The 24,350-nt window shown below is 41.3% G+C and overlaps 1 protein-coding gene across 2 annotated transcripts in view; it reads left to right on the forward strand.

Moving 5' to 3' along the window:
* Positions 1 to 24,350, forward strand: part of RASA3 (RAS p21 protein activator 3) — a 147,716-nt gene that overhangs the window by 104,868 nt on the left and 18,498 nt on the right. For both annotated transcript variants that reach the window (XM_053384310.1, XM_053384309.1), the window contains exons 6-14: positions 8,115 to 8,195; positions 10,220 to 10,292; positions 14,486 to 14,565; positions 18,128 to 18,232; positions 18,893 to 19,049; positions 19,447 to 19,595; positions 21,835 to 21,949; positions 23,222 to 23,296; positions 23,851 to 23,974. In XM_053384310.1, coding sequence (XP_053240285.1) covers positions 8,115 to 8,195; positions 10,220 to 10,292; positions 14,486 to 14,565; positions 18,128 to 18,232; positions 18,893 to 19,049; positions 19,447 to 19,595; positions 21,835 to 21,949; positions 23,222 to 23,296; positions 23,851 to 23,974 — 959 coding nt within the window. The remainder of the gene's footprint in view (positions 1 to 8,114; positions 8,196 to 10,219; positions 10,293 to 14,485; positions 14,566 to 18,127; positions 18,233 to 18,892; positions 19,050 to 19,446; positions 19,596 to 21,834; positions 21,950 to 23,221; positions 23,297 to 23,850; positions 23,975 to 24,350) is intronic.

Here is a 24,350-nt window from a genome sequence, read left to right on the forward strand (position 1 = left end):
TTGGTGAGCAGATTGATTGGCCAAGTACAAGGAAAAATGCATGACATTGTTGCTAACCTTATACACTTGAATAATCATAAGGTCACACCTTTAAATTAAGATAATCTCGTCCTTAATACAAAAGAATGGAGCCACGAATGCTCTTTCCTCTTACACACACCCCTTTCCCCCCCAACTGCTATGTTTAGTTCCCATTGTTTTAATGATGAGCATTTGAAATCTGACAAAAATGAGTTGATGGTTCTGTTCAGACCCATATTTATGCATCCTTGAAATCTTGGGTACCATTCACTGGGGATTTTTTGTGTATGAGCCAGATCGGAAGGGGTGCGAGAGCACAGATGTTCTAATGTACTGCTGCTATTCATTACAGTGAGACTTCGAGTCAGTTTGTTTCTATACCTTTTTATGCTGAAAGTATATCTTAGGCAGGGTTATGAGATATTCTGTGAATCTGAAGCAGGGAAAAATGTCTGAGATGATCACCACAGATACCTTGAATCCTGAACTAGGGAGCTCTTATCAGTGACTGTGTCAAGCAGCCAATTTTTCAGTTCCTCACTAGCTGTCAGGAACAAAGAGATGAGACTGCAGGGCAGCTTCCTTTTCCTGTGGAGGGCCTTTCCGTTCTTTTATTTGATCTTCAGCTGATTTGAGCATTCCTTTCCTGGAGTGAATGGCCTGTAAAGTGGCTCAATGGCCCTTTTGCTTCATATCGTGGGCGTAAAAGTCTAGGAGAGATAATGGGAGCCCAGGGAAGATAAGCTTTAAAAGGCAACTACAACAAGACAGGACCCCTCAGCACAGCAGTGCAAAGCTGGGGGTGGGGAGGGGAACCTCCGGCTCTCCAGATGTGGACTCCCAGCAGCCCCAGTCAATTTGGGAAGAAAGGGAAGCAAAGATAAGCAAACTTGAATGAGCCGGCATCAGAATGAACTGCAGCGTAGACATGCTCAAATAGCTCCCACAAGTTTTGATTTTTCCTGCATTGCATGGGGTTGGACTAGATGACCCTTGGGGTCCCTTCCAACTCTACAATTCTGTGATTCTAGTGCATTTCCCAGACCTTCATTTACAACTGTCTCTGACCTTTTGGTGTTCTAGCACACAGTTCTGGGGGGGGGGGGGGGAGAAGTTCCATGGCTCAGTGTTAGAGCAAATGTTTTGCATGCGGATGATTGCAGGTTTAATCCAGCTTCTTTTAAGTGCAGTGGTACCTCAGGTTACATACGCTTCAGGTTACAGACTCCGCTAACCCAGAAATAGTGCTTCAGGTTAAGAACAGTTTCAGGTTAATAAAGGACCTCCAGAACGAATTAAGTACTTAACCCGAGGTACCACTGTAGTGCTAATAAAGGCCCCTTTCTGAAACCCCTAGAGAGTGACTGGCAGTCATTGTAGAAAATACTGTGCAAGGTGAGTCAGCAAGTCTGATTTGCTACACAGCAACTTCCATCGTTCCTAGTACACATCACTGAGCAACTGAATTGTTGCATACATGCTGTTAGCGCTTCCAGGACTCAGTGTGATATTGCGACAGGTGAGAGCAGTTTTCATAAGCCTTAGCAGTGAGTTAAAACAAAAGGCAGGATTTCAGCTTTCGCAGACAGTAATGTCACCTCCTGCCCTCTCCCTCTCTTGTGTCTCCAAATCAGCACATGCATTTTGGCCTAAATAGTTAAGCTGTTATTGTTTGAGCCCTGAGGCAGCGCTGGCTTCTAACAGATGCCACATATTTCCGCACACATCTCACTTCAACAGTGATTATGAGGTGAAAAAGCATTAGTGTTGATGGAAGGTTTGCCCTAAAACAGACGTGGTTGACCTGCCTTCTATTTCCAACGCTACCTAATAAAAGGCTCTTCCTAAATACTTTTTGAAGCATAAACCCGAGAGCTTGCCTGAAGATAATTTTCAAGTATAAAACACTTTACGTACTGGAAATTGGTGTGGAAATTGTTAAAATAAAAATCATAAGGAGAACCTGGATGGCACTGGCCAGGGATGGGGAACCTGTTGCCTTGCAGATGTTGTGAGATTCCCAGTTTAGTCCCAGCCAGTATGGCCACTGGTCATGGAAGATGGGAGTTGTAGTTCAGCATCTGGTTCCCCACTTGTGGTGAAACCCAAAGCTCCATCCAGTCTAGTACTCTTAACAAGTGAAATATATGAACACTGCCAAATGCATCTGCAAAACTGGTGAATGGCCTTCTCCTTTTGTCTGTCCCCAGCATCTGATATTTACAGACACACTGGACGAGAAGCCATTCCATTGCTCTACCATGACCAAAACAAAAAACTGTTGATAGACCAATCTGTCCCTAAGAAGCTTGATTCAAATGGAACCTGACACGTGTGCCCTGAGACCGTATGTTTGTGCTGACTGCCCTCAGAGCAGGGTCCTGATGACAGTGCATTTGAAACAGCTGGTGGCCAAGGTGATGGGAAATTGTAGTTCAGCAACACCCAGTGGACCAGATACCCTATTTTTCGCTCTATAAGACGCACTTTTCCCCTCCTAAAAAGTAAGGGGAAATGTGTGTGCGTCTTATGGAGCGAATGCAGGCGGGAGGCTCTGCTCAGAGCTCCCTTTAAAGAACCACGTGGAGTGTGTGTGCGGCTCTTGGGGGCTTTTCCCCGAGGAGGGAGAAGGGCTGCCCTTCTCCCTCCTCGGGGAAAAGCCCCCAAGAGCCGCACACACGTTCCACAAGCTCTTTAAAGGGAGCGCAGCTCTTGGGGGAGTCTTCTGCCTTAGCCATGCGCAGCCTCTTCCGGGCAGGGGGAGCCTTCATCCCTCCCCGGGAGAAGCTGCGCTCGGCTATCCCATAAGCCAGGACAGCAAGAGGCTATCCCAGAAGGCAGTTCCCTCTTGCTGTTCTGGCTTCTGGGATTCAGAATATTTTTTTCCTTGTTTTCCTCCTCCAAAAACTAGGTGTGTCTTATGGTCTGGTGCGCCTTATAGAGCGAAAAATACGGTACTTCCCACACATGCGCTAAGATGAATCTTGGCTTTGCTCAGTGCTGCTGTGGCAGCAAAAAGGTCTGAAGAGGAGCAAAGTAGCCGCAAACTCTTTTCTTTGATACCGCATGTGTGTGGTCTCTGTAGTGTTTGCTCCCAAGTGTACATAAGATTACAGACTTGATTCCCCCAATCATCTTTACTGGGTTTTTTTTAAAATTTATATTCATAGATTCACATTATAACATCTCAGTTCTCTTATGGCTAAACATGTATTTCTAAATAATAATAAAGAAAACAAAAACAAAAAATTGTGCTTAATCGCGTGATTCATTTGTATTCCTTTTATATTTGACCTCCCTCCCCTTCAAACTTGGGTCCTCAGTTTTACTTATTTGAATGCCTCTCTTCACACGTCTATGAGTTTGTTTTCCTATTTTAGTATTTTTTTTCTTACAGAAGTTATTCTAAACCAGTCAAAATTTCAATTTCCCCATAATAGTCTTTCAAATATTGTTTGAATATGTTCCAGTCTTTTTAAAATTTCTGTTTTGTTTGATCTCTTATCTGCCCAGTCAACTTGTCCATCTCCGTGTACTCCATTAATTTGGTCAACTAATCTTTTTTGGTCGGTAAACATTCCCTTTTCCAGTTCTTTCTTTTATTTTCCCCATCTCAGCATTTTTTTTAAACTGGGGTGGGATGGGGGGTATATGGCAAGCACAAATTGTCTGTGTTTCCATCTCAGTGAATATTGCAACCCCATTCTCTCCAATATAATACGTGATGCACTGTTTTGCTTCAGAGAGCTTCTGACTCTGTCCCATGGAGCAATAGCAATAGCAGGTCCCAAGGTCTCATATTCATTCACTGGTTATCAAAATGTTGGACTTGGGGTTTATTGTGGGATTTCATACTTAATGCACTGAAGCAGGGATGTTTTAATAACTGACCTTTAGCTGGAATTTACAGAGGAGTCAACGCACAGCCTTTGATTCCCCGCTTTCCTTATTCACTTTTAATTATATGCACACAACTGGGATTAAACCTTTATACAGTTTTTATTTGATGTTCTCCAACTTGTGGATTATTCAAGAGTAGGCAACATGTTTATCACAGAGGAAACTGGGTATTAGCAGTGCTATTTTTCTAGAAAAAGAGGTGTTGGAACTTATCATGAATGCCTTCCTTGGCTGGATCTACACTGATCTGAAAAAACAACAATGCTAAGAAAAAGTTTAACATCTCTCAATGGAATTTTTCATTGACTGCTGTGCAGCGCCCCCTGGTGTCACACTTTATTTCTAAAGCATTTATAACGTTATAACGCAACAGTATAGATGAGTCCCTTGTTCTCTTAGAATGGCAATGGTGCCCACCTGAGAGGTGCTAGAACTGAGTTCCGGTGAGTTCCAGCTGGGGAAAAAAGCCCTGAATATTAGGAAGATGAGCTGGAAGGCCGTAGCTCATGAGCTCATATTTTGGTGTTGTGCTAAGATTTTTTGAGAGGATCTTGAAAGGATCAGCTCTTGGAAAATTTCACACTCCTAGCATTTTTACCAAATACTGTATTTTTCCGTGTAGAAGACTATATCCCCCCCCCCAATTTTTTAAGTTTAGAATTGGTGGTCGTCTTACACATGGGATGTTTAAAATATTAATTTCTTAATTTTGGGCTCAAAAAATAGGGGTTGTCATACATGGGGGCGTCTTATAGACAGAAAAATATGGTAATTATAACTGAGTTACCAAGCCATTCAGAAGAACATTTATAAGCCAGTGGGGTCAACTGATGAAGCTTCTGAAGTGTCAAGTACTTCTCTTGATCTTTTAATCTATCTATCTATCTATCTATCTATCTATCTATCATCTATCTACATATACATATGTCTTTTTAGATTGATTCAATCATTTAAACACAATGTTGAATATGACTAGAATTGTATAGGAGAAGAAAAGGGAAACTCTAAGGCTGCAAGGTTGAGATAGAAAGTGAATTCCACCTTAATTGGGATAAGGAAATAGATCCTGATTATTCCTTATGTTTAATTAATATACTTCAGCCTCCTATCCTCCCAATGATCATATAAGGGGAAGGTTGGGTAACAAATCTAAACAATAATAAAAACAACAACAATTGTAAAACAAATTCAACACCACAACTGAGTTAAGGATTAGCAACATTTCATTAAATGACAGTAAAGCCAAGTCTCTTAATTGCTTTTCTCCTCTCTGCATTTCCTGCTGTTATCGCTCTGAAACCCCAGTGCCTTTCATCAGACCAATTTCCCTCCATCTCTTCAATATTTTAATAGTCTGCTAGCCTAACCAGGGTTAAAAATCATGACCCTACACAACTCTCCTGTGATATGTGTCTTATTTCACTCAGTGTTTTTATTTCAGCTAACAGTGTGAATTCTGAGGTCTTCACATTATACCTTAGCACATTCTCCTTGGATCTGAGGCTGTTTTAGAAACCAGCCTTTTCCCTGTAGTTTTTTTCCTTCTTCTTCATTCTAAATGTTAGAAATCTCTTTTTGTTTTCCTGCTCTTGAATTGTTCTCTCATGCAAAACAAAAATACCTGCATTAATCTAGCAGAAGCTGATTCCATAGTAGATACATTACAGCTAGTTCTGTATGTATTTTTAAAAGTTCACCAAATCAGCATTATGCTCAAAGCATCTCTGTTTAGTGCACGTGCGTTCATTAAAATTCTTGACACATCTGCAGTGAAGAAAATGTAATCTGACTTCTATAATAACAAACTGGAATGGAGAGACTTTCTGAATGGTCTTTATAAAAAATAACAATAAAAAGCTTAGAGCCATTTTATAATTGGCTCATAAAACAATTAAGCTACTAATGGACTAGGACAATATTATGATTGACAGTTTTATTTGTTTGCCATCTATTAAGCATCCCAGATGGTGCTTCATGTTGTCAAAGCATATTTCTGAGGACTGCTTCATGCTTTACGACAGAAGATGAGTTCCTGCATTTCCACCAGGGATCAAACACTTAACTGTCAGTAATATTTGGTAGGTTGTGTATGCATCGAAACATACAGTAAATTTCTGTCCTGCAGCCCTAGACAGCCTGTTTCTGTGGCGTACTACATTGATGTTTGAAAAACGTCTATTTTAATCAAGCATTTTGTCAGAGTTATTGTTATTATTTCTTAAATTTCTATAGTGCCTTTCATCCAAGGATCGCAGGGCAACTTACAGTATAAAAACGCAAAAATACATACCATAGGAGCAAACAGAAACAATAGTCCCCTTGCAAAGAGTTTAAAAGGCCATTTTGTTGTTGTTTAGTCGTGTCCAACTCTTCGTGACCCCATGGACCAGAGCACGCCAGGCACTCCTGTCTTCCACTGCCTCCCGCAGTTTGGTCAAACTCATGCTGGTAGCTTCGAGAACACTGTCCAACCATCTCGTCCTCTGCTGTCCCCTTCTCCTTGTGCCCTTAATCTTTCCCAACATCAGGGAAAAGTATTGGAGCCTCAGCTTCAGGCCATAGATTGCTTAATTGGCCAAAGGCCTGGGAAAGGAGGTATGTTTTTGCCTGGCCAGTGTGGTGCCCTCCACATGTTGATGGTCTACAGCTGCCATCATTCTTGACCAGGGGTCAGCAACCTTTTTCAGCTGTGGGCCGGTCCACCACCCCTCAGACCATGTGGTGGGCCGGACTATATTTGGAAAAAAATGAACGAATTCCTATGCCCCACAAATAACCCAGAGATACATTTTAAATAAAAGCACACATTCTACTCATGTAAAAACACCAGGCAGGCCCCACAAATAACCCAGAGATGCATTTTAAATAAAATGACACATTCTACTCATGTAAAAACACGCTGATTCCTGGACCATTGAGAAGGTGATTGAGCCGCATCCGGCCCCTGGGCCTTAGGTTGCCTGCCCCTGTTCTTGACCACTGGCCATGCTTGGGTGGGGCTGATGGAAGTTGGAGTCCAACATCTGGAGAGCAACTGGTTGCCCACACCTGATATATGCAGAATCCACTGTGTTGAAATAAGCTAGTTCTGGCAAACATTCACCTACAAAAAAACCATACATTTTTGTGAGGCTACATCTCCCTGGGCAGCTGTAGGTAGCATGCTTCAGCTTTTTCTATGAAACAAACGGCTAATTCAATATGCAGAAGAGCATGTAAACATTGTGGTTTTTAAGTTGAAATTGCAATTAGCATTTTAATTAGAAAGCTACTGTGCACATTAAACCAGTTGTCCAATTTTCAGCAGCTTAATGGATGTGTTGCAGTTAAATAACATGACATACTAAAAATGATTTTTCTTTTTTCTTTTGGCCAATTAAATAAGTGGCACCATGCCATTCACTTCAATTTTTCAGCAAGTCTTCTTATCAACCTGCAGTGGGAAGTCCACTATTCTTTTAGAAAGAAAAAGGCCTCCCACATGTTGTGGATCACACAGATGTCTTTCCACATCTCTTCCTTTTCATCACTACCACAACATCTGAGTGTGGGCCGTTTCTCTGCACTTCAGAATAGCTTTGCTGTGGACAGATTATTTTGGCTGCAAATAAAAGTTTATGGGTGAATGTTGGGTAAATTTACATTACAAATCTCTTCTACGTAAACTGAAAATTATATCACAGCAAAAGGTGAAGTGTATTCTGGCACAGGTGAAAAGAGAATGCAATGCATGTGATGTTTAATTTTCTCTGTCTTCTCCTTCATCTTTTTACCTTTCTCGGCAGTAGTAGACTAGGCGTATCCTTCAACCCATCACATTTGCAAATGATAAGTTAATAATAAAAATAAGATGGCAGCTGTATTCCAAAAACTGAAAGGCCACAGGTTATCTGTCCCTGTCTTAAGAGTAAACTCTGTGTTTGTTTTTAAATGCTGTTTACAAAACTCCACTGATGCATCTTTTGTCCCTCCCTATCAGCAGTAATTTGTCATAAATCCTTGATATCAGCTTGTGGCATTTAACTTAGAAAGAAATCTCACAACCCACAGACTGTATGAGAGGAAAACCTTGCTGGCTGGATTTGTCATTCTGTATTCTTGAAGTAAAAGGAAGACTTGAAAAAGTCATCTTCTGTTGTATCTCCAGGTATCTTGTGTTGGTACTCTGTAATGATTTTCTTTCTTTTATTCAGAGTTCTTGAATGCCAAGGCTTGCCCATTGTGAATGGGCAGTGTGATCCTTATGCAACTGTTACCTTAACAGGACCAGGCAGGTTAGTACTTAGTCGTTTATTCTGGTTTAGAATGATTTCTCTCTTGTCCAAAATTTCTGGTACACATCCTAAGTGTGTACCAGCCTTTAATCCTATTCAATCAACAAATGTTGATGAAGTCAGGAGAACTCCTTTGTTAGGTGATGCCCCGGGGGGATTAACCATTCGTACGTCAAAGTACCAAAAAGAACTGATTATTAGAATGCAAATGAATAAAGGGGGCTTAGTTTTTAGGAGCAGGGGAATTAGGGGGGGTAGTACCAGGAAGTGGAGAAGGAACCATTTTGGGCAGGCTGCCTGAAGGGAGGCTGGGAGAGATGCAATGGACTCCAGTGCTGCTCTGCTGTGGGGAACAAGCCCCTCCTGCGATGACCATGTCACAAGAGCATTACTCCTTCCATGTAGACTAAAGGTGTAAATATGTGTAATTAAACCGTATTTCTAAAGGCATGAAGGTCTCTGCTGCATCTTGATTCTCACAGGAACCATAGACCCTGGTTGAGTATTTGAAACCCCCTGGAATCTTGGCAGAGATTGGGGGTGGCATCCAGTTTTTGTAACACTGGTGTCAGAAGTGGGATGGTGTATAAAAGCATCACAATTAAAAATGAAGCCAGGATCTTATTAAAGTACTGTGTGTTAGCATCAAATTGCTACTGACCTTTGTGGGGTGTTACTTTTTATTTTTGGTAACTTAATATTTTCATAGGCTAATTCTTTATATATGGGGCTAACAACTTCACCCTTTTGGTGAACTGTTTTAAGGCTCCTCAAGGTATCACTTTTGCTTTTCTTCTTCCATTTGAGTTCTTCCTCCATCATGGGAAGAGAGAGTAGTACATCATTGGTCCTACCAAGGACCTGTTCAGAGCTCTCTCCTTCCCTATCTGCCATTTCTTTCTGTGTGCAGGGAGACTGGGAGCTAATCTTAGCTTTCTTCCCTTGATCTCCTCACTAAGGTAGGAAAGAAACCAGGAGGTGCTGCAATTATTTAAATACAGGCACTTCCTTACTCTGAATATTGGAGGTGGTAGTTCCCCATTTAAGTGTTTAGAACATGTTTTAATTTTTATTGTATTTTTTTTACTACTCAGGCGGCTGCTGTCCTGAACTCCTTTGGGAGAATGGGTGGGATAGAAAGTTAATTATTATTATTATTGTGCATCGGCATTATGATCTCTTTAGATGCCGGTTCATCAGGACTTTTAATGGATAATCTGTAACGTTTCCCTACTCTGTTTGCTTTTGCTTGCTTCTAAAATATTTTGCTTTTTTTTTAATGAATGCTACAGATTTTTTTATAGCTATTTCTATGAGTTATGGTTTGGACTGCTGTTTTAATTGTTGTGAGCCACTTTGCAAGCTGGAGAGTGGAAAACCAAATGTAGAAATTGTTTAATCAAATGAAAATGCTGCTTTTGATTCAAAAAAGCAATGGGATACCCATCATCTCATTTAGCAGGCCGTAAGGGAGGAGACCAGGGATGTGGGTGGCGCTGTGGGTTAAACCACAGAGACTAGGACTTGCCAATCAGAAGGTCGGCGGTTCGAATCCCCACGATGGGGTGAGCTCCCATTGCTCAGTCCCTGCTCCTGCCAACCTAGCAGTTCGAAAGCACGTCAAAGTGCAAGTAGATAAATAGGTACCGCTCCGGCGGGAAGGTAAACGGCATTTCCGTGTGCTGTTCTGGTTCGCCAGAAGCGGCTTAGTCATGCTGGGCACATGACCCGGAAGCTGTACGCCGGCTCCCTCGGCCAATAAAGCGAGATGAGCGCCGCAACCCCAGAGTCGGTCACGACTGGACCTAGTGGTCAGGGATCCCTTTACCCTTTACCTTTAAGGGAGGACACCAAGCCCAGGGGCCCTGCTCTTAATCTTGCCGTGCAAGAGGTCAAGGTAGATGCAACATCCAAACAGCCCCAGAGTTAAGTACTTTTAAAGTGAAGCAGCAGACTTCACAGGTACAAAACAACTGGCTGTGTTTTGGGTAATCGTTTTTTCTGCCTTTTACTTTTTCCTGCAGATCAGATGTCAAGAAGACGAAAGTTAAAAAGAAGACAAACAACCCACAGTTCGATGAAGTGTTTTATTTTGAGGTTAGTATTGCAGAAGAAGGAGTGATAAATTGCAATGCTGTGTGCACTGAGCTGTCGCCACTGTTGCATGTTGGGCCAGTTGCAACCTTTTAGAGGGTGTTCGAAACAGAGCCCGAGGTAGCTGTCTGTTGAGGCAGAAATGCATCACTTTTCCAGGTGAATGGAGTTCTTCTGCATAGCAATACCATCCCCCCTCTGCAACTTGGCCCTTCTGAACCACTCATCCAAGCTCTGAATTAGTGCTGATAAGTGAGTGCTTTTTAGACTGTGGTTTTATAGCCTCTCCACCCTGTGTTTCTTGGTCAATGGTGGGAGGACTGTCTCACAGGAAATGTAAAAAAGCTTTAAAGGCAATAGCAACAAGCCATTCAAAATCTGAAGGTATTGGTTGCTTGCCAACATGCTGTGACACAAAAGCTCTCTCTTCGCTTCAATAGAAAGCACTCCCATTCCTCTGGAAATGCCTAGAACTTTGTGTAATAGGACGTTAAAAAAAAAGATGAATGAAGGCAGGGCAAAGCCTAGCGTCATTCAAAATTTTGCCACTCCCACCCACTTGTTTGTTGTTGTCTTGGTAGCGATCACAGTAGGAATACATGCAAACTTGGAACAGAACCTCAACCCAAACCCTGAATGAAGTTCACAGTACTGTTTCCCCCCTGCATTTGTGTTCTAAAAGAGCTTGTTGTAAAGCAAGCTTTAGCATTAGGTCTAAATAACTCCCCACATTGCGTAGCACGCAGCTGCTAACCAGACACGAAGTTGTCTTGTCCTGAGTCAGATCATTAATCTAGCTTAGTGTTGTTGTCTGTTCCAGCCTCCCCCAACTTCTTGGCCTCAGATATTTTGGACTACAACTCCCATCATCCACAACCAGTCGTTTGGCCAAGCATCTGATGCCTTCCAAATGTTGCTGGCCTACAGCTCCCATCATCATGGCTGGGGCTGTTGGAGTCCAAAAACATCTGGAAGTCCACAGATTCTCCATCCTTCACCCGTATCATCTATTGTGCCTCAGAGCTAACTTTTTAGACTCTAAAGCAGTGTTGCCCAAACCTGGGTCTCCAGCTGGTTTTGGACTACAGTTCCCACCATCCCTGACCACTGGTCCTGGTAGCTAGGAATGATGGGAGTTGTAGTCCAAAAAAAGCTTGGGAAACACAGCTCTAAAGCGTGAGGTAAGGGTGTTTTGTCCTCCTCAGAACTATGGGCCAGTTGTGGCATTTTTTAGCTGATCGACCGGCAATTTTTGAGAGACACAGTCTGACAATCAGTGCCTCATATCTTCTATTAGCTTTTCAAACACACATATTCCTCTTCCCAACTGGGAACATGTACAGCTTTTTTCTTCTTTTTTTGCTGATCTCCAAGGTTCCATGTTGCTCCCCCTACCATCCATTTCTGCCTCATGAGTTGATAACGGGGCCTAGCTGCTTTTGTCTTGGCATCTGTGTTCAAAACTAGAAATGGTGGAGGGAATGGACAAGTTGGTATTTGGCGCAAGGAGGCAGCAGCTAAGAAAGGTCGTATCAAAGTCTATCCTAGCAAATTATCTTGAGGCCATAAGGATGGCTGTGTCTGCAGCCTCAAAGACTTGAGTTGGTAAGGCTATGACCAATTTTTAAAGCTCTAGTTAAATCAAATTTACTCAGAGTCTGCCCTCTGTAATAGTGTGGATGTGTCCAAAATGAAATTAATTTTGCAAGTAGCTGTGGAGAGGTTTTACAAAACAGTGCAATAATGATGCTGACATAGTTTGGTATATTGAATTACTGTACTCTGTTGCTCCAAGGTGCATTTAAGTTAAACACATAATTTAGAACTGCTTGTTTCCCGTGCTTCTACTTCCCGTTATTTTCACAATTTGCGGGAAATACCCTTTAAATGTCTGTTTGTGTAGCTTTGTATTTGGAACAGTAATTTCACCTTCTTCGATTTAAAAAATAATAATCAGTTAAATCATTCTGGTAATATGTTTAAAAAAGAAAAATGTATCGCAAAGTTACTTTTGTGTGTGGGAAAGAACCACTTCTGACCCATAGAAACATTTTTCTGTTTTACAACAGGGAGGAGCCTTTGAATATATTCACATCTCGCTTACAAGTACAGTTTAAGCTGTGGTTATTGCTGGGTGGGGTACTGTAGTGGTAGTTTCTGTGTCATCCTCTGGTTAGAACAGAAAACCTCAAAGCTTTTGTTGCTGCAATCATGTTATGAGAAAGATCTATAGATAACCCAAATGTTAAAACAGTTTCCTCCTATGCTTTGCACATGCAGCTGCCTGTGTACTGTTATAAGTGCATTGTGAAGTGTGTGCTGTTAGTATATTCAGAAGATAACATCTATGTTAAATCAGAAAAACAGCTTTTAGGATATTTACCTCGATCCAAGAGAGTCAAGGTATCAGCATGTAGATTTGCAGATAATATTGGTTTGGCTAACTTATCTCCCAAATACGATAAATTCAACAAAAGGAAAAAAAAACCCCAAAAAACCAGATAAATTGCTGTCTTTGAAACCCCTGTAATGACTGGCTCTAAGACCTATGGGTAAACTGGCAAGCAATTTACCCTGATACTGTTTTCTGCTGTCCTTTGCCCCCCCTCCACCAGATGTTTTACCTCAACAATAAGGTAAGAAAAAGAAACTCTGACACTCCAGGTGTAATCTAGGTGTAAAAAACAACCTGCTCCTTTTGTTTCCATTCCATTTTTAACAAAGGCAACCTGTATTTATTTTGTTTAATGTGTGCAATAGTGAGCTTGTTCCCCTCCCTTTTTATCCTGATGTCATCACAGCAGGTGATTTTTGGTAGCTATATTGAATATCTTCCCTCCCTAATAAACATCCAACAAATTTAAAGGTTTTTAGAATTTAGGTTAGATTTGCCACTTTCCCACAAGATACTGCATTCAGAGTGGCTCACAATTAAGATTTCCAGGCTAACCTTTAGTTTTAATGTGTTTAATGGGAACAATTCCTTTCCCTTTTGAACACCTATTTTATGCCATCCTGGAGAGACATGGGTGGGGGATTGAAACTTAAATTAGGGTGGTAGTAAAGGTAAAGGACGCCTGGGCGGTTAAGTCCAGTCAAAGGCGACTATGGGGTTGCGGCGCTCATCTCACTTTCAGGCCGAGGGAGCCAGCGTTTGTCCACAGACAGCTTTCCAGGTCATGTGGCCAGCATGACTAAACCGCTTCCGGCACAACAAAACACTGTGATTGAAAGCAGAGTGCACAGAAACACTGTTTACCTTCCCAATGCAGTGGTACCTGTTTATCTACTTGCACTTTCGTGCTTTCGAACTGCTAGGTTGGCAGAAGCTGGGACAGAATAATGGGAGCTCACCCCGTCATGGGGACTTGAACCGCCAGCATTCCGATCAGCAAGCCCAAGAGGCTCAGTGGTTTAGATGACAGCGCCACCCGCATCCACTAGAGTGGTAGTAGCTAAGCTCTTGTGCTGGTAGGGCTTTGTTTCTGCCACAAGCCCTGTGTTTCTCAAGGGTGGCACCTGGGCATTGGTACCAGAAAAGGTTGTAGAGCAGATAATTTAGCAGTCGGTCTGTGAGCACTTAGAAACGGATGCTGTGATAACTAAAACCCAACACAGGTTTCTCAAATGCAAGTTATGAATCATCAACATCCTTAACAAACCTCTACTTAGCTGGGAAGAAGCCCATTGAACCTCCAATGTGGCTTTCTTTTGAGTAGTTATGTATAGGACTGCATTGAAAATAAGTGAATAGCTGAAGAGATAGACCTAGAAACCATTTTCCAAATCAGATTGTCAGCTCTTCTCCTTTTTCCTTTTGTTTAAAGAAGTAAGTCTATGATATGAAAATACGGACACTGTATTTTGAGGTTTAGCAATCATCATGATAAAATTGTTGTAGATCTGAGATCACGGGACTCCTCTTTCTTCTTCTTGCTGCCAGATTTTCAAGGGAATATTTAGTAAGGTGGACATGTGGTTTAAACTGGAAAGGGGGATATACTTAAGTATGTATGTTCAGTAATTTATTACCTATTCTAAAAGCTTTTGGATATGGTGAAACAATAGGGGCTTTACACCTGTGAAACTAGTGCAGCGTGTAATCTGATTGTGCTTCCCTATATATAGTGACTGTTTAATGAGATTATTGTTAACTAATGAGATCCTACTATCTTAACATTTCTTACCTGCACTAGGTTACGAGACCCTGCAGCTATAACAAGAAATCTCATTTTGATATTGAAGATGCCGATGAAGTTGACAAGATGGAAATCAGGTAAATTCATTGCATGCACAAACAAAGGCACTCCCATCCCCATAAGGGTTGTGCAGAAAGTGTGAGCAGTCTCCACTTCTTCGTGACCTTAAACAGGTCATGTGAACTCATTTCTCTTTCGTATTTCTTCTCTGAGATAACTATTACTTTTGTTTCCTGGGCATTGTGCATTGAGCATTTTCAGAGCTCATTGTATTCTGAAATTATGGTATGGGTTTGAGCCCAGCGTCAGCATACAACATGGCCAGCCAAGTTCTAGGGCCACAGGGAGACCCACCATGGCTGATGCTGCCACCCCTTCAAGCAAGCAAGCAAACAAACAAATATTACTTTTATCGCCCAAAACCAAGGGGAGAAGAAACCTGGAAGAGGCGCTGAAGTTGTTGCTGTCTTTAGTTCATCATAATGGCTCTGAGCAGAGGAATACTAGGTTGGATGTGTGGCCCAGAGGCATTGTGGGTGAATGAAAAGGGCAGCAACTACAGTCGACAAACTACAATGTAGTCACTGCAGCTTCCGGTGACCCTTGCTAGAGTATTTGTGTACCAAATGTGAGGTAACACGTTGTCTATTGCTGTGGTGATCCAGCACACAAAAAAATACTGGAACCTGAACCGACTGGTTAAAACCAGTCAGGTAGTAGTTTCATCACGACAAAGGTTGTTTCTTTGTTTTGGAGCTTGATGGGTGTGTTCCGCTTCCCCTCCCCCCCATAAAGGTTGTTTCAATTATCTTTATATGACAGAATCTGAAAAGACTCTTTCATTGTGTCTAAGAACAATACAAAGCAGTTCCGAGTCTTGTTGGGAGCACAAAGATTGTATTGTATAGAGGTTTATTAAATGATGAGATGGTGCTTCAGTGATAATAGATAACGAAACCGATTGGAAGTTGTTTGGGGTAGAGCAAACTCCTGATTTTTTGTTTGTTTTATCTTTAAATAATGAGAAGCTCTGTTTTGTAAATGTTCATTCAGTGGATTGGATTCCTCTTGAGTGTTGATTTGCTTTGAACTTACTATTCCTTTTTTTTTTTTAAAGCTTTTTGGTTCCTAGCAGAGATCAGCGCAGAGCAAGCAAAATGACAAGTGAATGGCTGGAGGTTAAGCCATTAAGAATATAATGTTGAGAAGGGAAGATAAAAGCTAAACTGGCAGTGTAGTGTAGTGGATATAGAGGTGCTGGTAGACCTGGTTTTAAAACCCCTCTCTTCCCCTACCCACACCAGTGAAGCTCACAGTGAGGACTTGGGCCTGTCTCTCTCACTCATCCTAACCAACCACACCAGAGATTGGGAGGATAAAGCAGGAGTGCTCCCCAAACTACGTTGGTCTCCTAAGAGGGATGCAGTACAAACACGCTTTAAAATGCAAACCTATTGCAAAGAGTTGCTGTTGCTTCCTTATTTCTCAACCCACCTAGCAAGAGAGGAAACTCTTAACTTTGATTTCCACCATTCTTATCATACATTGGCTGCCTCGTGCTAAAATGGTTACTGGGTGAAACGCCAAATGGGTTCTGCTGAGCTGCTTTAGTGGTATACTTATTTTTTAACCTTCTGTTTCTTTCTGCTGAACTGGCCTACCCTGTGCTATTTTCAGCTGAGCGCTCTAGTGACTCTTTGAATACATTACTTCCTTTTAAGAATTTCTTTTTCTTTCCCCTGTTAGTAAACTAAGCCTTTAATTGCAGCCAACTCCTATTACGCAGTTTTATTTACACATCGTAAAACAAATCAGTTGCATACTTTAAGAATGCTTGTCACTTCTCATATGCTTGCTGCCGTTTTGTTCTTAAGCCTTAAAATCTGTGTTTTTGATTGAAAAAGAAAACATTTGTAGACGGAAGAAAAGCTATAGCATACAGAAATATAACTACTGGAAAGAGACCATCAGTATATCACTGACTATGTCTGCCAGTAATGCTAAACAAAGGCTTGTTGTTGGCTACAGATTATAGTTAAGAAGGAGAAGCCTTAACCACACCCCAAATCCAGATGATGTACTAAGCTACCCTGAGCTAAGGTAGGAGCATAGTGGGTACAAGCTTCTGTTTGGGAGCCAGCACATTAACATCCTGTTAAATCATAGCTTGGCCTACTGTGGTATGCAAACCAGAGCATTACAGGACTCCTTATACTATAAGCATTTCTGATCAGAATGGCTCATTATTTACAAATGGATTCAGCAGTTACCAATCATCCAAAAGTGCCTAAATCGGTCTATTTATTATTATTAGAGACTTGCATTTCTCTTGTTACTTTGTTCAGTAGAGGACTCCAGTCCCCCTCATATCTTTGTCAGGAATTGGTCTATGTGTGGATCATATTAGTGTCCAGTGCCGGATTTACGTATAAGCTAAACAAGCTATAGCTTGGGGCCCCACTCTCTTGCCCCCCCCCCCCAAATGTAAAGGGGAAAAAACCTGGATGTGCATTTCTAAAATATAAGATAAAAAAACCAATAAAATAAAACCTACATACAGCAACAGTGTTTTGTGTTGTGTAGGCTCCTATGATGTAAGTAATGGGCCCCGGCTGCTAGCCTGCTCCCTAAAATATCACTGGTTTGCTCATTTCTATATACAGTAGTACCTTGGTTCTCAAACTTAACCCATTCTGGAAGTCTGTTCTAAAACCAAAGTGTTCCAAAACCAAGGCGCACTTTCCCATAGAAAGTAATGCAAAACGGATTAATCCGTTCCAGACTTTTAAAAACAACCCCTAAAACATTGTATTTCACTATTAATGTACTTCTTCTTAATTCTAGTTCACTTCAACAATTACTTTGATAAAATACATATTTTGTTATGTGCAAATGGCTTTAGATACCTGTTAGGTCCATAAATTACCATATAGCCTATATTCAACACAAAAAACTGCGACAATTTGTTGTTGACAAAGGACAGCTGGACATATAAAGGGCCCCAGTACCTTCAGTAGCTTAGGGCCTCATCAAACCTAAATCCGGCCCTGTTAGTGCGTCTTTGTGTAAACTCTCTCTAGCTGTGATAGGTGTGAAGTAGGACAATCTTCATTATGATTTAGGAGTCGATATCAAACTGTAATTTCCATGTAAGCATCTTTTTTAGCTGTTCAGTGCTGGGTCTCCAACCCTTCCTTGCCCACAGATATTACCATGTAGCCCAAGGTGTTTTGCCATAATGGCCCAAGACAAATAAAGCCCAGTCCCCCCCAATAAATATTCAGTAAGTATATAAATATAGAAAATTCAGGGTTAACAAAACTTACTACAGACATACAGGTGTGTAGCAAATCAATCATTATAAAATGGTAAAATGAAATACTGCAAATGCAATTTGCTGCAATATCTGATCCATTTCACTGTCTGCATCTGTGCATACAAATTCTGTGAATACACCGTGCTATCAATTCCTCCTTCACCAAATGATCCTACAGCAACACAGACTATTTTGAACTTTAAAAGATATAATTTTCTGTCTCAGTGATAGGTTTGGGCGGGGGACGGGGAGATGAAAGTAGTAAAGACACAGACAAACATTTCCTATTTCATATTCTCTCCCTCTCTCTGGTTATGTTACAGAGTTGACCTTTGGAATGCAAGCAACTTGAAGTTTGGAGATGAATTTCTTGGGGAACTAAGGCTACCTTTGAAATTTCTCCGGCAGTCCAGCTCTTATGAAGCATGGTACTTCATAAATATGCCTTATTCTTTGCTTCCTTCCCCATACTTTTTATCATTACAGTACTATAAATTTAAATACTGCTTATCTCAAAAAATACCTTGTTGATCTGATGATGATTATTATTATAACTACTACTACTGCCATTGACCCCATCATAGCTACCCAGTTTCAATATAGTGGTTGCCCAGCTATCACATGACTAGAGCTGGGCGATTTTTCAGTGCATCATCTGAAACCAGTCTGAAGTTCAGATTGTGATAACTGTTTCAGAATTTTTGAGCTGGCAATAAATTGTTCAGTCCCCAGCTGCGGCCAACATAGTTCATTTCACTTCTGAGCGATGCTTGTGCCTTGCAAGGACATTCGATGCGCACCGACTCCCTCCCTCAGCAGAGGGTGCCCAAGAAACTGGTCGCCCACTTACCTTCGCTGGAACAAGCAGGCTGCCTGCTTCCTCCCTCCCTCCCTAGCCCAGCCACCCCTCCTTATTCCAGACATCGTGATATACTGCTACATTGTGATGGTTAGCTGGTGATATATCACGATGTCAAAAGCCAGATATCACCCTGCCCTACGTGTGACATGACATTTGTTTGACATCTCTTTTAAAAAAAAAACCCTCTAAAAAACCATGTTCTATGTGTTTTTCTCCCATCTGTTAGGTATTTTCTGCAACCCAGAGATAATGGAAACAAGTCACTGAAACCTGATGACCTGGGTTCCTTGAGGTTAAATGTGGTTTACACAGAAGACCATGTTTTCCCTTCAGATTATTACAGCCCTCTTCGAGACCTCTTATTCAAATCTGCAGATGTTGAGGTAAATTTTTGCTTGCAGCTTAGCCCTGTTCTATCTTTATCCTTCACAAATACTTGACATTTTACTACAACCATAGGGGACAGTGTCCCCTACCTCCTTGCTAACCATAGTTAAGAGATACTGGATTCTGGAATACACTTTAGCTTCCTATGGAGGCTTCCCTCCTTGGAGCAAATTTCACCACAGTTAAAGTGTCTCCAAGTTTTTAAGAGTTTTCATTTTACTGCCCTCTTGTGATTAAATCACACAACCAACCCTTGGTAAGTGCCTCATAGGCATCTATGTTAAGTGAACACTGCAGCAAATCTATCAGGAGCCTGGCTTGAATCAATAAAAAGTGGGTTAATTCTCTAGAGGGATACAGTCTTCAGAAGCTTTTATTTCTTTCCGTGTTTAGCCTGTTTCAGCATCTACTGCCCATATACTGGGCGAAGTCTGCAGGGAAAAGCAGGAGGCAGCCATACCCCTGGTTCGACTCTTCTTACACTATGGCAAAATTGTGCCTTTAATCAGTGCAATTGCAAACGCTGAAATAAAAAGAACTCAGTAAGTATATCAGTCTGCTTATTTTGACATATGTTAAGACTGAATGGGAAGTGATGGCTTAGGGGCTTCCACTTAAGAGGGGGAGAAAAGAGAGCTCACCCCCCAATACTACTTCTTTATAAGGGTTAGATAGCAACTATGTGTAATATGAACGAAGGCAGCAGCTGAGGGGGGAGCCCATGGTCTCGGGGTTTGTGTTTGTGTGAAATCTACATGAGAGTCATTACGGCAGGGTCAGGATAGCAGAATTTTGAACATTGCAGCTATTAGTTGAATAGTTTGAAGAAAATTAAAACACTATTCATTTTAGGCTAAAAGGACCAGAGATAGGTTTTTGCTTTGTGGTCAATTCTTAAGGCGTGTTTATTTAAATGCAAACGCCTATAAAATGAATGAAACCTACTTCCAATTAGTCTTAAGATGCATTTTTTTAAAATTGCTGATCTTATTGTAAAAGCCCCCCCCCAAGACTCTGCAGCTTTTAAAATACATTTGAATTCAAATGCAGGACTTCCAGAGTCATAGGAGCCAATTCCTAGGGGCCGAGGTCCCTTCGCCCCCCCCAATAAAATATTTGAGGGTTCCAGCCCCCCCAAGTCCATGGGCATTGCCATTCAAATGGTGGGTTCTGCTGTGTTACGTGATCAATTATGTGGGGTGAAACTTATCTCCCCATATTTTATCCAAGTTGGCACCCCTGCATAGAGTCACTTGGGTTTTGAAGGTGGATTGGGGGGGCAGCCCTATGTATGCTTTTCCTACATTATGTTTCCACTACTCAGGTATTATCCAACCTGCCCTCTGCTTGCCAGTTCAACACTCCTTCCTTTCTTATCTGTCACACTGGTCCCAACTTCTAAATCCCCCTTCACAAAAAACTCAACTGGAATATCCTAGGGAATCAAAGATTTATTTATTTTTGTTTATCTGCTCTGTAACAGAGCTCTCTTAAATGCAGAAATTTTAAAACCAGGTTTCCCTGGTTTATGAACTGAGCTGCCCCATATCACAATCTTATGTGTTGATTTCTTCCCAATACAAAGTGTGAGGGTAACACAAGACAGAAAGCAAAGCAGTACAGTATAACTTGTCCCTTCTGATGTTTTCCCGATGTCCCTATTCCTGTGAACAAATCTTCATGCACCCTAGACCTGGTATGGTAGATGGAGTGGCTAGCCTTGGATTAGGACTGGGGAGACCTGGATTAATAGCCCCACTCTTCCATGAAACCTGCCGGGTAGCCTTGGTAAACTGATTTACATGATTAGTGTTAGGAATCAAATGAGATAACCTTGGAGAAGGAAGGGTGTGCAGATGTGATAGATAACTATGACAGCCACAAGGCAGTACGACCAATTACTGTGTTCCATCAGGGCTGCTACTGAGCTGTGCATTTATTTGTCTTACAGCCAGTTACCCAACCATCTCCCTTTCAGAGAGGGAGCTTCTTCCTTCATTTACTTTTTCAAAAAGGATGCTCTTGTTTTGTTGTGCAGGCTTAACCGCCAGATAGCTACTCTTTACTTTCTTCCCACCTTTTCCCTCTAATCCCATTGCCCAGAATAGAACTGGGATAGAAGAGAACACAGGTGCACCTATCTTCTATCCCGTTGCTGGGATAGAACAAAACACACAGAATCATAGAGTTGGAAGGAACCCCAAGAGTCATCTAGTGCAGGAATCTCAGCTAAAGCATCCATGGCAGACGGCCGTCCAACCTCTGCTTAAAAACCTCCAGTGTGCATGCTTGCTTGAAGCTGGTAGATGTGCACACCAGTTTCCCTGCTGTTTTTAAGACTCATAAAGGAAAACTATATTAAATCACCTCATTTGGGAGCCATTGCGTGAGCTTGCTAGGAGCAAGAAGTGGATTGCAAACACCTGCTACTTTACTTCCTTTGTTGCATGCTGAAGTCGATGGCTGCCATTAGTCTCTACTTGTAATGAACTCCCAAGGCAGTGGATAGCAATTTTCTTAGGCACATCTTAGGTCAGGAATGGGAAACCTGTGGCTGTCTAGATATTGCCGACTGCAGATCCCATCATTCCTGACCATAAATTGTGCTGGTTGGGGCTGGTGTGAGTTGGAACCCAACCACAAATTCTCCCACCCATGTCTCTGGTCTCATTCAGAGAAGATGGTTTATGTGCATTCATCTGCTCCAACTGCTGCTTTTATTTCACCATATTGGTGGTTTATCAAAAGAAGGCTAAATGTTTGGAAACCGTCTGCTTTCAGAGACCCAAACACCATTTTCAGAGGAAACTCATTAACTTCCAAGTGCATTGATGAAACCATGAAACTGGCAGGGATGCATTACCTTCAAGTAACCCTGAAGCCAATTATCGACGAGGTAAGAGCACGTTCAAAAACCATGTACAGTCTTTTAAGAGACGCATGCACATGGTCTGTCTTGTCATTGTTCCACAGGGCTTATGCCTAAGGTTTAGGAGGTTATGACAGACCCATGTGGTAGTTGCTTATCTAGTGAGTCAGTCATAACACTTGAATACCATGGATTTATATGAAATTAATGTTCTGCAGTGCCCCTCAGATGCAAGCCTTGCATTACAAAAGCAAAGCATTTTGATTCTGGATAGGTATATAATGTGCATAAAAAAAGAAACAACTCATTTGAATTTGTGATTATTTTTAGAGGGTGCACGTGTTCTTGCTTGACACTCCAGCAGCGTTTCATTATCTCTGCCGCGCAGTTAGCCTGTCCTCCTAATGTCACAAATAAACAGACCACAAATTTCCTTTAATTGATTCAGCACTTTCCTAACTGATCTGAAAATGCCACAACTTACCAAGAAGTCGTGTGTGTGTGTCCCCGCCGCAACTTTAAAAATAGTTTTGCAACATTGTTCCTCATAAACAAAAGGGGAGATTGGAAAATACTGTTTCCTTAAATGCTTACTTGGTGTTATCTCCTTTTTAGCCAGAAATTAATTTTTCACTGAAAATGTGCAGATAATTATGTTAACAGTAGCTGGCTCCTTGGAAACTATGGTTTCTAAACTGGTAGCCAGCCCCTCCTCCCTCCCGCTTTAATTCCCCCACCTTCCTTCACCTGCTCTAACCAAAATACAGGTTGTACACCTATACACATTTACCTGAGAGTAAATCCATTAAACTCAGTGTGGCTTAATTCTGTGTAGATGTGTATAGATGTGTGCTCTTAGTGTTGTAATGTCAACACTAATTACATATAACAGTGTTTATCTGTATTGTCACTAACCATGGTCAGTTGAGGACTTCCCATCTTAACCAGTATATTAAACCAGGGTTTGAAGTATGTTTGTTAAATTTTCTTGATGAGGCAGCCATGGTTAGTGATGTTGAATTACTGAGCCACATGTAAAAACATAAGGAAAAGACAGAAACTCACTTGACTGGGGCTTATTCCTGATTTGGGGGGGAAAAGTTTTGTTTTATATAGCGAAATTAATCTTCAGAGGAGCTAAGAAAAAAATAATTCTATGCTGTAAAAACAAAACAAAAAGCTAACCAGCCCAAAGCTGTTAAATTGCAATTTGTTAAATAAATAACTGATTCTAAGGGACCAAATCTCACCCAAAGATAATTCAGCATATTGATTTTTAATTATTTCAATTTATTCTAGATTTGCCAAGTTCATAAATCTTGTGAAATTGATCCTGTGAAGTTGAAAGATGCTGAAAATTTGGATAATAACCGGGTATGCAGTCCATTTTGTAGATGAAAGCCCAGGTTTCCAGTTCATTCACTTACTACTGTCTGATATGCATTTAGCATCAGTTGTGTGCTAGGTGCTGTACAGGCAATCTTTTGCAGCTGGGTTAAGTGGCAGTGAGTAAATGTGCTACTCTTCTATACAATACTGGGCTGTATGATATCTCTATAACAGTTTCCAGAAGTTTTCTGGCAGATATTGCCATATAAATACAACAAGAACTGTTTCATATGTTAACATGTCCATATATAAAACAAAATAACATGCTGATGATAATGTCAGATGATATCTATGTGGGTATTTCACTGCACTGATTCACATTGGAAAGTTGCAATTTCAAGCATGAAAAGTGGGTTGTGTACACAGCGAAGTAAAGCAAAAAATTTTTTTCACACATGTAGGATCATTTCACATGTCAATTATATTTGGGCTTCCTTCATGCAAGCACCTTATTTGTGGGTATCCCATAATACGTGATCTTAGGTTACAAGTGCTTGCACGGTTGTTTTATCTATTATTATTATTTTTTCCCCTCCTAGGAAAATCTTAGGCAATATGTAGACCGGATTTTCACAGTCATTACAAAGTCTGGGGTCCGTTGCCCTACAGTGATGTGTGATATCTTTTTTTCACTGAGGGAGTCCGCTGCCATACGCTTTCAAGGTACGTTCCTGTGTAAAGTTAAAATTGTAAAACCTCCGAAAAGAATGTTAAGGTGATTATCACAGTTGCACCAGCCAGAACACTACACACTCCTAATGTATGTGCAGTGATTGTGTGCTGCTAATAGCCTGACTATGACGTGCTGCACACGGTGGGTCTCTGTTGTGAAGAAGTCAGGCTCCAGTTCTTGAAGAACTCTGGCTCTTTCTCCGAGTTTTCCAGCCCGCCAATCCAGTGGTTTCTTTCATTTTCCATTTTCACCTTAAGAACAGTGTAAGTTGCTGAGTTAACTCGGGTCACATAAGTTCTACCCCTAGCCATTGACTGAGGGCCAAACCACACATTACTCTCAAGGTGTAGCATGAAGCTATTTCTC

Source organism: Podarcis raffonei, chromosome 4, assembly GCF_027172205.1.
Source record: "Podarcis raffonei isolate rPodRaf1 chromosome 4, rPodRaf1.pri, whole genome shotgun sequence".
NCBI classification, from domain to species: domain Eukaryota; kingdom Metazoa; phylum Chordata; class Lepidosauria; order Squamata; family Lacertidae; genus Podarcis; species Podarcis raffonei.